The sequence below is a fragment of the Bradysia coprophila genome, unplaced genomic scaffold, assembly GCF_014529535.1.
Source record: "Bradysia coprophila strain Holo2 unplaced genomic scaffold, BU_Bcop_v1 contig_138, whole genome shotgun sequence".
In the NCBI taxonomy this organism is placed as follows: Eukaryota; Metazoa; Arthropoda; class Insecta; order Diptera; family Sciaridae; genus Bradysia; species Bradysia coprophila.
In genome coordinates, this window is record NW_023503409.1 from 1,294,126 (window position 1) to 1,306,812 (window position 12,687).

General features: G+C 38.5%; 3 protein-coding genes across 4 annotated transcripts; 2 read left to right on the forward strand and 1 right to left on the reverse strand.

The window, feature by feature from the left end:
- The first annotated feature begins 95 nt into the window (after nucleotides 1–95).
- LOC119073324 lies at nucleotides 96–3,231 on the forward strand. The gene is made up of 2 exons (XM_037178716.1): nucleotides 96–2,358; nucleotides 2,439–3,231. Exon 1 carries the CDS (start codon nucleotides 167–169, stop codon nucleotides 2,183–2,185), a length of 2,019 nt encoding a protein of 672 aa, XP_037034611.1. The 5' UTR covers nucleotides 96–166; the 3' UTR covers nucleotides 2,186–2,358; nucleotides 2,439–3,231.
- A 1,213-nt stretch (nucleotides 3,232–4,444) lies between these two features.
- Nucleotides 4,445–6,678, reverse strand: LOC119073326 (protein PTCD3 homolog, mitochondrial). Its single transcript, XM_037178718.1, has 3 exons — nucleotides 6,303–6,678; nucleotides 6,193–6,238; nucleotides 4,445–6,135 (listed from the first exon to the last, which is right to left on the reverse strand). The coding sequence occupies exons 1-3, from the start codon at nucleotides 6,578–6,580 to the stop codon at nucleotides 4,495–4,497; spliced, it is 1,965 nt and encodes a 654-aa protein (XP_037034613.1). The 5' UTR covers nucleotides 6,581–6,678; the 3' UTR covers nucleotides 4,445–4,494.
- Nucleotides 6,679–7,299: 621 nt separating this feature from the next.
- On the forward strand, nucleotides 7,300–12,304 carry LOC119073323 (muskelin). Of its 2 annotated transcripts, none has more exons than XM_037178713.1 (12): nucleotides 7,300–7,565; nucleotides 7,666–7,878; nucleotides 9,495–9,629; nucleotides 9,691–9,757; nucleotides 9,824–10,291; nucleotides 10,361–10,444; nucleotides 10,508–10,837; nucleotides 10,907–11,110; nucleotides 11,162–11,457; nucleotides 11,523–11,628; nucleotides 11,708–11,861; nucleotides 11,924–12,304. In XM_037178713.1, exons 1-12 carry the CDS (start codon nucleotides 7,483–7,485, stop codon nucleotides 12,172–12,174), a joined length of 2,391 nt encoding a protein of 796 aa, XP_037034608.1. In that variant the 5' UTR covers nucleotides 7,300–7,482; the 3' UTR covers nucleotides 12,175–12,304. The 2 variants fall into 2 exon arrangements, with proteins under 2 accessions (XP_037034608.1, XP_037034609.1); XM_037178714.1 differs by having other exon boundaries at nucleotides 11,174–11,457.
- Nucleotides 12,305–12,687: the final 383 nt, after the last annotated feature.

A 12,687-nucleotide genomic window follows, 5' to 3' on the forward strand; every position in this document is an offset into this window, starting at 1 on the left:
ACACAAATCGCTGTTCTTTCGAGACAATTCACTCGAATTGTCTCGAAAGAACAGCGATTTGTGTGATAAGTTTAAGCACCTCTTAAGAACTCAAGGCCATCTGCCCGACATAAAATACGAAGAGTCGTTCATCAAGAATACGACAACAGTAGAAATTCCGTATGAAATGTCCGTCCTTTTGAGCCTTGGACCAAAGTTTGCGCTCATCCCAGAACGAGCCCCGATTCCAGAAATTATTACGGATCTAGAGTACATAGTTTCGAGGTACTCCCATCCGAATCTGGTCAACGCCGTCCGTGGACAACTGACCTACACACTGACCAAGTTTTCCAAGACGTCACCCAGTCACAATCGCATCCAGTTATTCTTGAAGAAAGCAACCGTCATCACCGCGAAATTTTTGAAAGAACATCCAGACATTTTTATCTCCAACAGCGATAAAGGAAACAAAACGGTCATTTGCCATGTACAAGATTATGAGTTCAAAATGAAAGAATTGTTAAGCGATCCAACCCAATTTCAACCCATAGACAAGGATCCGACCACTAGTTGCGAAAGCAAACTCAACAACCACCTGAAGACCATCCAAGATAAACATTCCATCAACAAAAAACAACGCCTCCACCTTCAATCAACTACAGCCATACCCCCTCGCGTTTTTGGCCAATACAAGATCCACAAGGAAAGACCTGATGGCAATGGTCATCCTCTACGATTAGTAACGTCAACCGTTAAGACTGTAGCCTACAACGCCTCAAAAGAATTGACATCCATCCTGTCCAAAGCTTACCAAAACCCGAAGTTTACCATCAAAAATTCTCGCCAAGCTTTCAACGCTCTTCGAAACAAACGCATCCTACGTGGACACAGAATGGCATCGTTCGACATGGAAAATTGTTTTGGCTCGATATCCACAGCTTTAGCCATTAAACTTATTAAAAATGATTTTGACGAAAAGGTACGTCCGCACACCACTATGGAAAAAGAAGATTTCATCGAGCTTTTACGGATATGTTTGGATGAATGCAACTATCTGCTATACAAAGGACAATTCTACCGTCAGATTAATGGTATCTTCATGGGCAACTCCTTGGGTAGCATAATCGTACAAATCGTCACTGAACACATCATCAGTCAGGTAATCGAACAGCTCAAAAAGGACAAACTCATCCCACCATCCGTATGGATAGTGTACGTAGATGACCACCTAGTCATATGCAGAGAACCGGTCATAAACGAAATCTTGAAAAAGCTCAATGCTTTTGACCCTGGCCGCATAAAATTTACCTGTGAATTAGAGACCAACTCGTCAATTAATTTCCTCGATTTAACAATCAGAAGACAAGATGGCTCCGTCATTACGAACTGGTACAGTAAATCAATCGCATCAAACCGTATGCTGAACTATTACTCGGCACACCAAAAGAAAACCGTTTCCAATGTAGCCATTTCGTTTGCTAAAAAAGTCTTCGAGTATAGCCACCCCACTTACCACCAGGAAAACACCATCAAAATAAAGGACATACTTACGAAGAACAACTTTCCACAATCTGAAATTCAACGCATCATCCAACTAGCTAAGAGAAAACCAAACACCGTAAAGAAACCCGCAGACAACACTACGCCAAAATTCGCATCTGTTGTCTACGTACCTGGCATGTCTGAATCGCTGAAAAAACAGATCAAATATTTCATACCGGAAGTCAAAATTGCCGATCGTCCGACCCAAAAATTGGCAACGTTTTATTCGAAGGAGAAGGATAAAATCGACAAGACCGAATCATCGGGTGTAGTCTATCAATTCACATGTCCGGACTGTAACTGCATTTACATTGGTGAGACTTGCCAAAAACTATGTACCAGAAGACAACAGCACAAAAATTCTATATCTACAACCAATCTGGCTAGGACTAAAGTTTCTTCAGCACTGGCGCTACACACCAAAACAACTGGCCATCAATTCGACTTTGAAAGAATTAAAATACTTGATCGTAACAGCAACAAACGCAAACTGCAAATATCAGAAGTCAATCACATAATCATGAACCAAGAACGTGCCTGCAATTACAAAAAAGACTCCGAGCGAATTGCTCCAGCATACACCAATCTCTTACGGCAATTCGCTGGGAAAAATGACCAATGTAACTGGACTAGAGTAATTAATCATGCAACACCGAATAATTGACATCTCACCACCGACAACTTACTTGTCACCTATGTTTGACCGATAAGAAATTGTTTTTCGTGTAAAGTTGTTAAGTTCACCGGCTAATGCAAGTTTATAACCCTTTTAATTTTCTTGACGAAAGCTCTAAAATGAGCACAGGCTGTGATAACCGCTAAATTTTGACCAATTAGGTAAAAATGTGTAAAATTCCGACCTTGTTCGAATAGCTAAACTGAAAAATCGTTTCTGTTTATTTACATGAAAAATAAAGCCCTGATGATGACCTGGTATTAGGTCGAAACGTCGGCAATTTGAAAACAAAATTGTTTTAAAATCATTGGCAACCAAAACCTCAGCTACACAACAAAAACAAATCTAAATTACTTAAAATTGTTGCCAGCAATACAACAACAAACATTGAATGAATTGTTTCATTCATAAAAAGTCGTTTACTGAACAATCCTTGAAGAAAATCGAAGTCTGAAAAGTACGAAAAACTATCTATTGTTTTCTGAGACGTCAGTATACGCTTTTATGTACAGTAGTGCGATCAAAGTAGTGCGTAAATGGATTTTCGCACTAGTGCGCAAAAGTGACGTTTGGAAAAATGAAGATTCCACTACTGTACATAAAATCGTGTTGTTAACTTGTGCCTAAACTGGAAATTTGCGCATACTATGTGTTGTCAACCTTGGTTTCGCCTCGGGTTGATATTTTTTGCGCAAAGTTTCCATTTAGACACATGTTATCAAAATAGCTATTTGTATACTTTTGAGACTTTCTTTTCAGACAGGAACACTCTATTGATCCTTTTAGCATTCCACTCGAATAATACGAATGTCATACAGCATTTTAGAAACGACAAGCGCACTGCCATGTAACGATGAAATCTGTTACTTCATTTGTTTAAAGTATCGCCTAGTTCACACAAAATCGTTTATTTCATTAATTTTAAAATATCTTTGACTATTAAGACCAAGTTAAGCAAAGAACAACACTTCGTTTTGTCATTGCTGTCAATAAAAGATGATTATCCAATTTAGAACGCAATGCCGCACACCTAACACGGTCGAATTTTCTTACCTAGTTTTTCTTACATTGGCGTTTGTTTTTAACCGTTGTATGCTGATGAGGCAAATCGGCATAGAATTGAATCGAACGATCAATGGGAAAAATGTGAGAAATAAGCAGAAGTAGTTTTATCGGAAAGTGGATGTGGTGAAGTGATAGTGTGTCAACAGTCTCTACTGTTTATTGAATAAAACACATCTTGTATGTGTCAGAGGAAACACGTCCAGTCTTTTCATTATATCTGAGCTAACGAGATATCACATGCAGTATTGTTACTCTCGTTCTGCGGCCGGGCCTGCAGTGACAATCTACAACTTTCTCTAAAAAGGGCATTTATCACTCAGTGGCATAATATGTTTGAGGCTGACAAGAAGAGTCTGACTCCACATTAGAGCTCAATTATCGAAAGTTAGATTATGAAATAATGTCTAAAGTACAAATGTACGATCTAATTAGTCTTCAAAAAAAATGTTTTTAGCTGCAGGAATGTTCATTGATCTTATTAATTACTACTTACTATGCGTAAAACTAATGTGGAGGTATACTTATAACACACTTTGTAACAGTTACGACTTACTTTTTCCAATCCGAAATTCAATTTCCTAAAACATGAAATATTTCTCTATGCCTTCAACTCGCGTAGACGGCAATTATATTGCTATTGGGCCTCATAAATGAAATCATTTTCCAGTGTCAACTTTCAATCTGGAAAGGAGAATGAAGTCTAAAAAGACTAGTAAGGGTTCAGACGTCTTATCGACTTTTCAAGATTATTACTTCGTACTCATTCCTACATTATCTGATAGCAAAAATGGAACATGTGTCCTGTAACTGCAAAATACAAGCCGAAAGACCGAAGGGAGATGGAAAGATGCAGTTGAGTCAGATCTGGAAGCACTAACATTGATTGTAGGCACAGAATAGGTTTGATTGAAGAAGATCAAAACCAATAATACAGGTTAGAGTGCCCGCCTAGGTTAGTAACTCATTTGTACATGGTCTGGTCATGGCTTTGAGTGAGATCACTTTGTGAATCAGAAGCGAATTCCCTTTCGTGTTTGTGTGTACCTCTTTATGTGTATCTACTTTTGGTTGTCTCGAATTTCTCTTCACAAATTGGATAACAGATGTTCGCTCACGTACGATGGTGGAAAGAGTACTGAAAAATTCCATTGATGAATGACACCTTAACGAAAACCACACACAATTTGTAAAGCTAATTTATTTATTCTACAACAGCTATACATGAACTGTATCTATTCGTTGCCTTTAAGAACTTCTGTTCCAACTAAACTCGTAATTTTCGAGATATGATTTCCGTCCAGCGTCATTGCATTCACAATGTAGCGGCCTCGTTCTTGATTATTGGAAAAGCTATTCTCCACACAATACTGCAGAGCCGCAATGGCTTTGGAGGGTTGTTTCTTTGATACACTCAATTTGATAAATAATTCCAACGCTGCTGGATCGGCAATGCCAGAAATAACGTCTTGATCTTTATTGATTTTGTCGAAAATTTTCTGAGCCTTCACAGAGTCTTCGGCGCGACATGCCAACGTCAAAACGTCACTGATCATTTTACCGGACCAGGTTACAGGATTTCTTTGTCTTTCGGACTGTTCTTCAATTCTGTTAAATATTTGCCATGCAATGTCCGCAAAATTGCTGCTTAGATTCGCTTGAGCCGGGATATCATTACTCGGTTTATTGTCGACCATAATCTTTAGCACCAGATCGAGAATCTTCTCCTGATTCAATAGCTCGAAAATAACAATGTCTGACCATAATCGTGGGATCAGTTCCAATGCACCGTTAATGTCAACTTGCGTTAGAATTTTGGTCATAATTATCGGCTCAGGTATGTATATATTCGGCACCAATGCATTGTACGTTTCCATGAAAACGTCCAGCGGCTCATTGTTGCACAAGACCGTGAAATATTGGCGGTAGTAAACTGTTTCGCTAAGCGAACCGCCAATTAGGTCGTAATTATGGCCTACATGAAGTAAGTTGTCAACTCGCTTCGCCAAGTCTTTATCGTTCAGTTCATTTTGGCAAACGTTCATTGCAGCAACAAAGAAAGACATGTCCTTCATTCCCTGAATTTCAAACTCCTTGCCCTCGATTTCTTTCATAATGTCAAATAAAACGTGGCTAATTGGACTGCGTTCACGGTAAAAAATGCTTAAGACGAAGTACCATGTTTCCAATGTCGGAGCGATTCCAAGCTCTTTAAACTCTGCTAATGTTTGCAGCGCATACTCTCTGGCTACTGTTCCGTGGACGGTGGAAATAACTGACAAAACTGCATTCATTGTTCCAATATTCGGTTTCACTTTTCGTGACACCATGGTTTGCAATAACTCGAGTACTAACTGCCAACGGTTATGACCGCCTTCCCTCAGGAACGAGATCACGTTTATAACTGAGTTGAACGTAGCTACATCGATTTGTAAATCACGTTGCAGTGCATCCTGAAACAGAGCATAGCCTCGCTCCACCTGAATGAACTTGCACATACCCCGAATGATCGCACAATAGGCTTGACTGCTTTTTGGTTCGATTTCATTGAAAACGGACTCTGCTAAGTCGTTATCTTTCCACGTTTTTCGTTGTCGTTCTTTAGTTGTAAAAGAGCGGCTGAACCAACGTTCTTCATATAAATCTTCAGAGAGGGAATCCTCGTGATTGTTAAAGCAAATCAGTTCAAGAAAACTTTGCCGCAATTCACTGGAAATGCTAAGATTCCTCTTGACCATCAAGTTGTACACTAAAATAGCATCGGACACTTGAGAATTTGTAATCAGCTGTTCCAACGACGATTCATTCACCTCACTGTCTTCTGTGTAAACCATTGTTGGAACGTACGCAGGAATCGGTGGATCAGCATGTTTGTGCTATAAACGACAGAAAAGGATTAAGATGAAACAATCAACGAAATCAGAGTATCTCACCTGAAACAATTTACTATGCTCCTGTTTGATCCATCTAGCTGCGTTTCTACAAGAACATTTTACAATAAAAACATAAGACCCGGATTCAGAGCAAAGTATAGCGAAATTACCTGCCAGCTTCTTGAGCCAAGGCGAAACTCCTTTTTGCCTGATTCGATTGTGGAATCAGAAACGGATCATCATGGTATTTATAATGTGCAGCGGTTGGATCGTTACCAACGGTAGCCGACAGAGCATATAAAATATCAGTAGGACTGCGATGTATCCGCTTTGGAATCACTATTTTCTCACTGGATGTTGCCGTAGAATCGAATCTCTTCGGTACATTTAATAATCGAACTTGGTTTTGAGCCCAAAACGAACGGTAGGATCTGTACAAATGCCTCATTTCGATTGTGGAAAATAATTAATTTTTACGAAAAGAGTTGCACATAACCACACCGAAGTCACCGAACCGAAAAACTTGAGGTTTTGATTGAAAAACTGTGACAGAAGAATATTATTTTTGTATGACATAAGACGTGAGCCGCGTTTCATGACGCGGATGGACGAGTTAATCTAGGTAGCAATGTATGTAAATTCGTAAATTACTATCCCATTTTCTGTTCACACCATTCATCTAGCACTTGGTTAGTTTACAAATTAAAATTGAAAATTAACAAAAAGTGACAAAGTGAATTGAAATTGATAGGCTGGGATGTGTGTACATACAACGGCTTCCTATATTGAAACGCTTTAAAGGAGATTCACAGAGCCAGCATTTAGTAGGCGCCGAAAGGAAATATTTTTAGTAGAAAATTCAAAGTGAGGGCTGCCTTACCTGATCGCCTTAATATTTATTGCTTCATTACACAAATTTTTCTATTTGTAAGACCAAACGCCAAACGCTGTTGCTAGTCACCCTAATTTTCTTAAATTGTGTGTATCAATTCATCCAACATTTTTCGTAAGACTTTTCTTCAATTGATCCTCTAAATCCACAAAAAGTCCATGAAATTTAGGTCATTGAAAAAGTTAAACCAGTAAAGTGATCGTTGACGCTCAAATTTAAATTTTAAGTGTGAGCAACTGCATAACCAATCTGGTAACATTGAAACAGCTGTTCAATTTTTTTGTTAATAGACAGAATAGACATGTTGCAAGTGTTGCAAGAGAACCCTTTTGAGAAATATACTTCTTGTACTTTACCACCACACCCCCGACAAATTATTATTTATTTTTTAATTTTCTTGCTTATATTAGTGTAATATCTTAAAATTTTGTGGAAATTTTCGTTGTGTATTGACCACTATGACTTGTGAATTGAATGACATTAAAAAGTTAACTTACGAAATTCATAAATATTCTAGTTATGCTAACTCCTATCTGCCCGAGTAAGTGATATTTTGGAATGAGTTTTGGAGCAAAAAGAAATTTTTGCCCGATTGAAGTGCTCGAATTTTATTTCGACGTCGCGTCGTATTCTATTTGCAGGAATATTCTCGAGGATATGCCATCGAATCAAGGATCTCGATGGTCTTCCAGTACAAATAATCCTCCCCAATTTTTGACGCTTTTATTAACTCGACCGGCTATTGTGCACAAAATTAAATTTGGAAAGTATGAAAAGTCGCACATTTGTAACATAAAAAAATTCAAAGTTTTTGGAGGACTCAAAGAGGACAACTTACAGTTACTGTTAGAAGCGTGAGTATAAGATTTACAGTTTTCTCTTTATGTCTTTCGTGTTTGTTTGCATTCCGCTATTATCGGTGAAAATCAATCGCAATAATAATCTAGATTGTGTTTAATGGCAAATGGCTGCAAAAATGTATTGATCGAAGCCGGTGTATATTATTGATTGTAAAGGTTATTGGAAAATAGCCGAATGTCATTTAGACGAAAGTGAAAGAAGTTACATCAACAATCGGTTTCTTTTTAGACCCGTACGAAGTACTGGGGTCTTATAGGTTTACGCATACGTTTGTAACACGTCGAATTGGACTCCCTGAGTAAGGGGAAACCTATTGTGGTTGTCTAGAGATGCCAAATCCGCGAAAAAAAAGTCTGTCTGTCCGTCTGTCCGTCTGTCTGTCTGCACGATAACTTGAGTAAAACGCATCCGATTTTGAAAATTCTTTTTTTTTCCCGTTTGGTAATGTCAAAAGACAGGCTAAGTTCGAAGATGAGTGATTTTGGATCGACCCCTCCCGAGCTGTGGCCCAATAAGTGCTTTACGGTTTTTTGAAGATATCTCCGGACATTTAAACGTTAAACTTGTAAGTGATACGTCAAATAAAAGGTTTTTACAATACCGATCGACAAAAAAAAAGTTTATGGAAATCGGATGACCGACTCGTGAGTTAGACCCCTTGGTGTGGAACAGGCACAGGGCGGCAAGCAGTTTTTGCTTGTAGGTCGGCCACATTTGAATATATTTCGTCTGTTTTAGCTTTATTAGATAGGTATTGACCGTACCAATCAGGGAAATTTTTTTTAATGAAATTATGTTCTCCGGAGCGTGAGCTAGGTCTCTTGGAGTGAGCTCTTATCTGGCTACTCGGAAGTACAGTGAACGTGGTGTATTTTGACAATATCAATATCTCGAGTAAATTTTGACCGAATTTCATGAATTTTTTTTTTGTTTGAAAGGTATTAACGAATGTAAAGCGTCGGTACTATTTCCGGTCTCCTAACAAAATGGCTGCCGGCGGCCATATTGGATTTTAGTAAAACGATATAAAGTGGTAAAATTTGTACTTAGATAGTTTTTGTTAACAGAGAAGTAATTGGTTATGTGTGGGGGGTTTTAGGAATCCCATATGTGGACTTCTATATATATCTATATACAGCTATATTGAGCAATATACAGGCATGTAGAGCTATATAATAGCAAATTCATTTGTGGAATGTTTATTTATAGGAAAATATAGGTAAATATAGCTGTTTAAATAGGAATTTATGAAATTTGACTTCGTACGGGGCTGTCTATATTGCCTCCGGCAATTTATTTGCAAGGCAAAGAGTGGATAATTCAAGTGATTTTAAAGCGCGAATAGCTTTTCAGCAGAGAAGAAAATGAAGTAAGAGAAATGAAGAGTTTCACAATAAAGGCTTTTGATACGAATAGGTGTTTCGTACGGGTCGGCGTTAGCTATGTTTTATCATCCATTTATGTCTTCATTTTCTATGAGAGGTAATATAACGCTGAGTCGACGCTTTATCATCGGTTACGGTTTAGATTTTACCGTGGATTTTATGTGAAGGAAGGAAGGAATTAACCAGCATGATGACAATAATGTCAATATTATACTCCGTTTCAGTGGACTGCGTGATGACACCAAACCAGAAACTTTCAACCTACGACATACCACAGATTCCGGTGAAGAGATTCCAGTGCTTTATATAAAAATTATGCCGTTACTTTCCTTTGGGGTTGCATTCAATTTCAGTATATGGTAGGTTTAAACTGTAGGTATATCAATTGAGGGAACAATGTTTAATACGTTTTTGATGCAGGTACGTAGAACTGCTCGGAAATGATGATCCTTTATTTGTACAAAAAAGTTTGGGAGACTTGAACAATGTAATGCCATTTTTTAATTATTTTTTTTCGCTCAAACTTCTCATTTTTCTTTCTTTCCTCCTCAAGTACCGGGAAACAGAAATCGTTCGATTATGCTTAAAGCATTTTCGTCAGCAAGGCTACCATTCTGCATTTAAAGTTCTGCGAGAGCAAACAAACGTTACGCTAGAAAGTCAACTAATGTCCGACCTGCACGAAACGTTAGTCGTTAATGGTAATTTTGCGAAGACTGAAGAATACGTCGAACAATTTATTGCGAACGGGCTGATCGATAACTATTGCATGAAACAAAAGTACAATGCATACTGGTCGGCACAAGAGACGTTATCGAAGCCGGATGAAAGGCCTGACGTGAGAGGAGGGCATCAATTGATTGTGGACACGAATGAAAATCGAATATATTTGTTCGGCGGATGGGATGGATATTTCGATCTGTCCGATCTGTGGTACTATGACATTAAATTGAATTCTTGGACACTGATTCATGAAAGGGCGGACCTACTAGGCGGTCCGAGTCCTAGATCTTGTCACAAGGTTAGAATAAAATCAACATAATGTGCTACGATCGATTTTGATGACGTTTTTTTATTGGTCTCTTTGTAGATGATATTCGATCCAGTGAACTCGCAAATATTTACTCTGGGCCGATATTTATCCGTAGAAGCTCGAACCAATCAAGTGGTTAATGTAATGATAAAGAAAAGTTTGCGCTGAAATCATTCCGACTTACGCATTGTTTCCTCATTCCAGAGTGACTTCTACTTATACAGCGTTAAAAGTAATTCGTGGCTACTGATTTCTGACGACACTAGTCAGGTTGGCGGTCCGGGCTTATTACACGATCACCAAATGTGCATTGATGTTACAGAAAATACAATTTACGTTTTTGGCGGCCGCATCCTATCGACAAAAAAAATTGACGACTCTTCCAATGATAATCCATATTCCGGACTGTACTCATATCACATTAATACCAACACGTGGACGCACATACTGGTAGATTGTAACGATCCGTTAGCATCAAATCCCGACATTCGCAGCATAAAGTCAAGGTCGACTCATTCAATGCTGCTGCATCACGTAAGATTATTCGTTTGTTCGATTCATGGATGGTAAGTTGTTGGAAGGTAAACTATTCGTTTCTTGCAGCGCTACCGAAAATTGTACGTTTACGGTGGCCAACGGGGCAAGGAATATACATCCGATTTCATTTCCATAGACCTGGATAGTCGATCTGTAACTGTGATGTCAAGTAGTGGGTATGGAACCAAAGACGGGGAAAATATGCCTCAATGCGGTTTCACTCAACGTGCTACAATAGACTGTGATAAAGACGAAATTTATGTGTTCACGGTAAATTTTATGGCAATCTCTTTCGCGTTTGATACATTTTTCTTTACAAAGTTCGATTTTCAGAGTTTAAGTAAAGAGAAGGAACGCAAAGACGTCAATTACAACGTACTGTGGATGTTCTCTTTGAAAACGAATCAATGGTCGTGTATATACCGGTGTAATCACTTGAAATTCCAATGTTTAACGAAATTCGATAAATACGTTTGCACCGAACCGTGTCCTCGATATGCTCATCAAGTCGTCTATGATATGAATTCGAAAACACATTATCTGTTCGGTGGGAATCCGGGCATGGAACAAAATCCGCAGGATCGACTAGAGGATTTTTGGTTGTTACGTTTAGAGAGGTAAACGAGTTCGCTTTTGCCGGTAGTGATGAAAGAGTGTTAATAATTTCCATTTGAAACGTCAGACCATCGAAACAACAAGTCCTGCAACAATATAAATTTCTGATACGAAAACTTGAATACGAGGAAATAGCTCGCATTGATCCAATATACGCAATAGGATATTTACAGGTGAATAACATACCGTGCAACACATGGCATTGTGTTCCTAGTTACATTGAACTTAAGTAATTCATTTTGTAAAATCTAGACAAGACTTTCGGAAGTTACTGACCATAAAGATGCAGCACAGCTGAAGCAATTCCATAAATTAGCCACATTGTTGTTTCGCAGTGAGCCGCAATCTCCGTCAAAATATATATCACTCACCAGCACGCCAATGTGCTCATCTCCTGATATTTCAAGTAAATTTAACAAAGACAAAATGAGAAAAACTCAGGATTCCAATTCGGAATTTTTGTTCCAGACTCCTCCACATCGTCGTCATCATCATCTTCATCATTGCCATACAGCTACAATCACTGCAGTTCAACAATTTGTTGTTATGGCAAAACGAGTCCTCCGTGTAGTGATTCGGACGAGAGCCGGTCTATAAATTTCGATGGCCCTTGTGATCAAAAAGTACAACGATGCATATTGTTTAATCGAATCGTTAAACTACTACCCGATCATATGGTGCAACCGAAGGGAAATTTAAGCGACTTTGTAAGGATCTAAAAGCTTTATTATTATTAGACTATGAGCATTTTAAATGCTCATCTGGTGGCAATATATGACAAGCGTTTGACATCAATATCTGAATTTTGTAAAATATGAATTGAAATAGACGCGTAAGCTAAAAGTGAAACTGCATTTGATAATGAGATGATGGAGTGGACTGATAGTGTAACGGAATGTTACCCTTCAGGAGAGGTTACGTGCTATTGCTATTCACACTTTATAGCGATAACGTATTAACGTACTGATAAGCTGTTCGAATGTAAGCGTTTATACGAAAACGTTTTCATCTCTTTTGAAAACATTTCCTAGAAGTGAAACTTTATAAGAGTAGAGGAAAAGGTTATCTCATAGACCTGGAGCCCACGACACTTTGAGTCCCTCATAAGGCCACGGCTTGAAACCTATGCCATTTTGCTACATTACTCAATACGAAAAACATTTGTTCAACGACTTTTAGATTTGCGCCCTAGAAGGGCCCTAACGAGGGTAGACCTAGTGTGTATCTCGGCC

Bases quoted from the DNA above. Each gene is read 5' to 3' on its own strand.
- LOC119073326 (XM_037178718.1), bottom strand. From the start codon at position 6,580: ATGAGGCATTTGTACAGATCCTACCGTTCGTTTTGGGCTCAAAACCAA. The intron at 6,239-6,302 runs GTAATTTCGCTA...ATGTTCTTGTAG, and splicing joins TTGGCTCAAGAAGCTGGCAG to AAACGCAGCTAGATGGATCA. The intron at 6,136-6,192 runs GTGAGATACTCT...TGTCGTTTATAG, and splicing joins AGCATAGTAAATTGTTTCAG to CACAAACATGCTGATCCACC.
- LOC119073324 (XM_037178716.1), top strand. From the start codon at position 167: ATGTCCGTCCTTTTGAGCCTTGGACCAAAGTTTGCGCTCATCCCAGAA.
- LOC119073323 (XM_037178713.1), top strand. From the start codon at position 7,483: ATGACTTGTGAATTGAATGACATTAAAAAGTTAACTTACGAAATTCAT. The intron at 10,445-10,507 runs GTAATGATAAAG...TCCTCATTCCAG, and splicing joins GAACCAATCAAGTGGTTAAT to AGTGACTTCTACTTATACAG. The intron at 11,629-11,707 runs GTGAATAACATA...TGTAAAATCTAG, and splicing joins ACGCAATAGGATATTTACAG to ACAAGACTTTCGGAAGTTAC.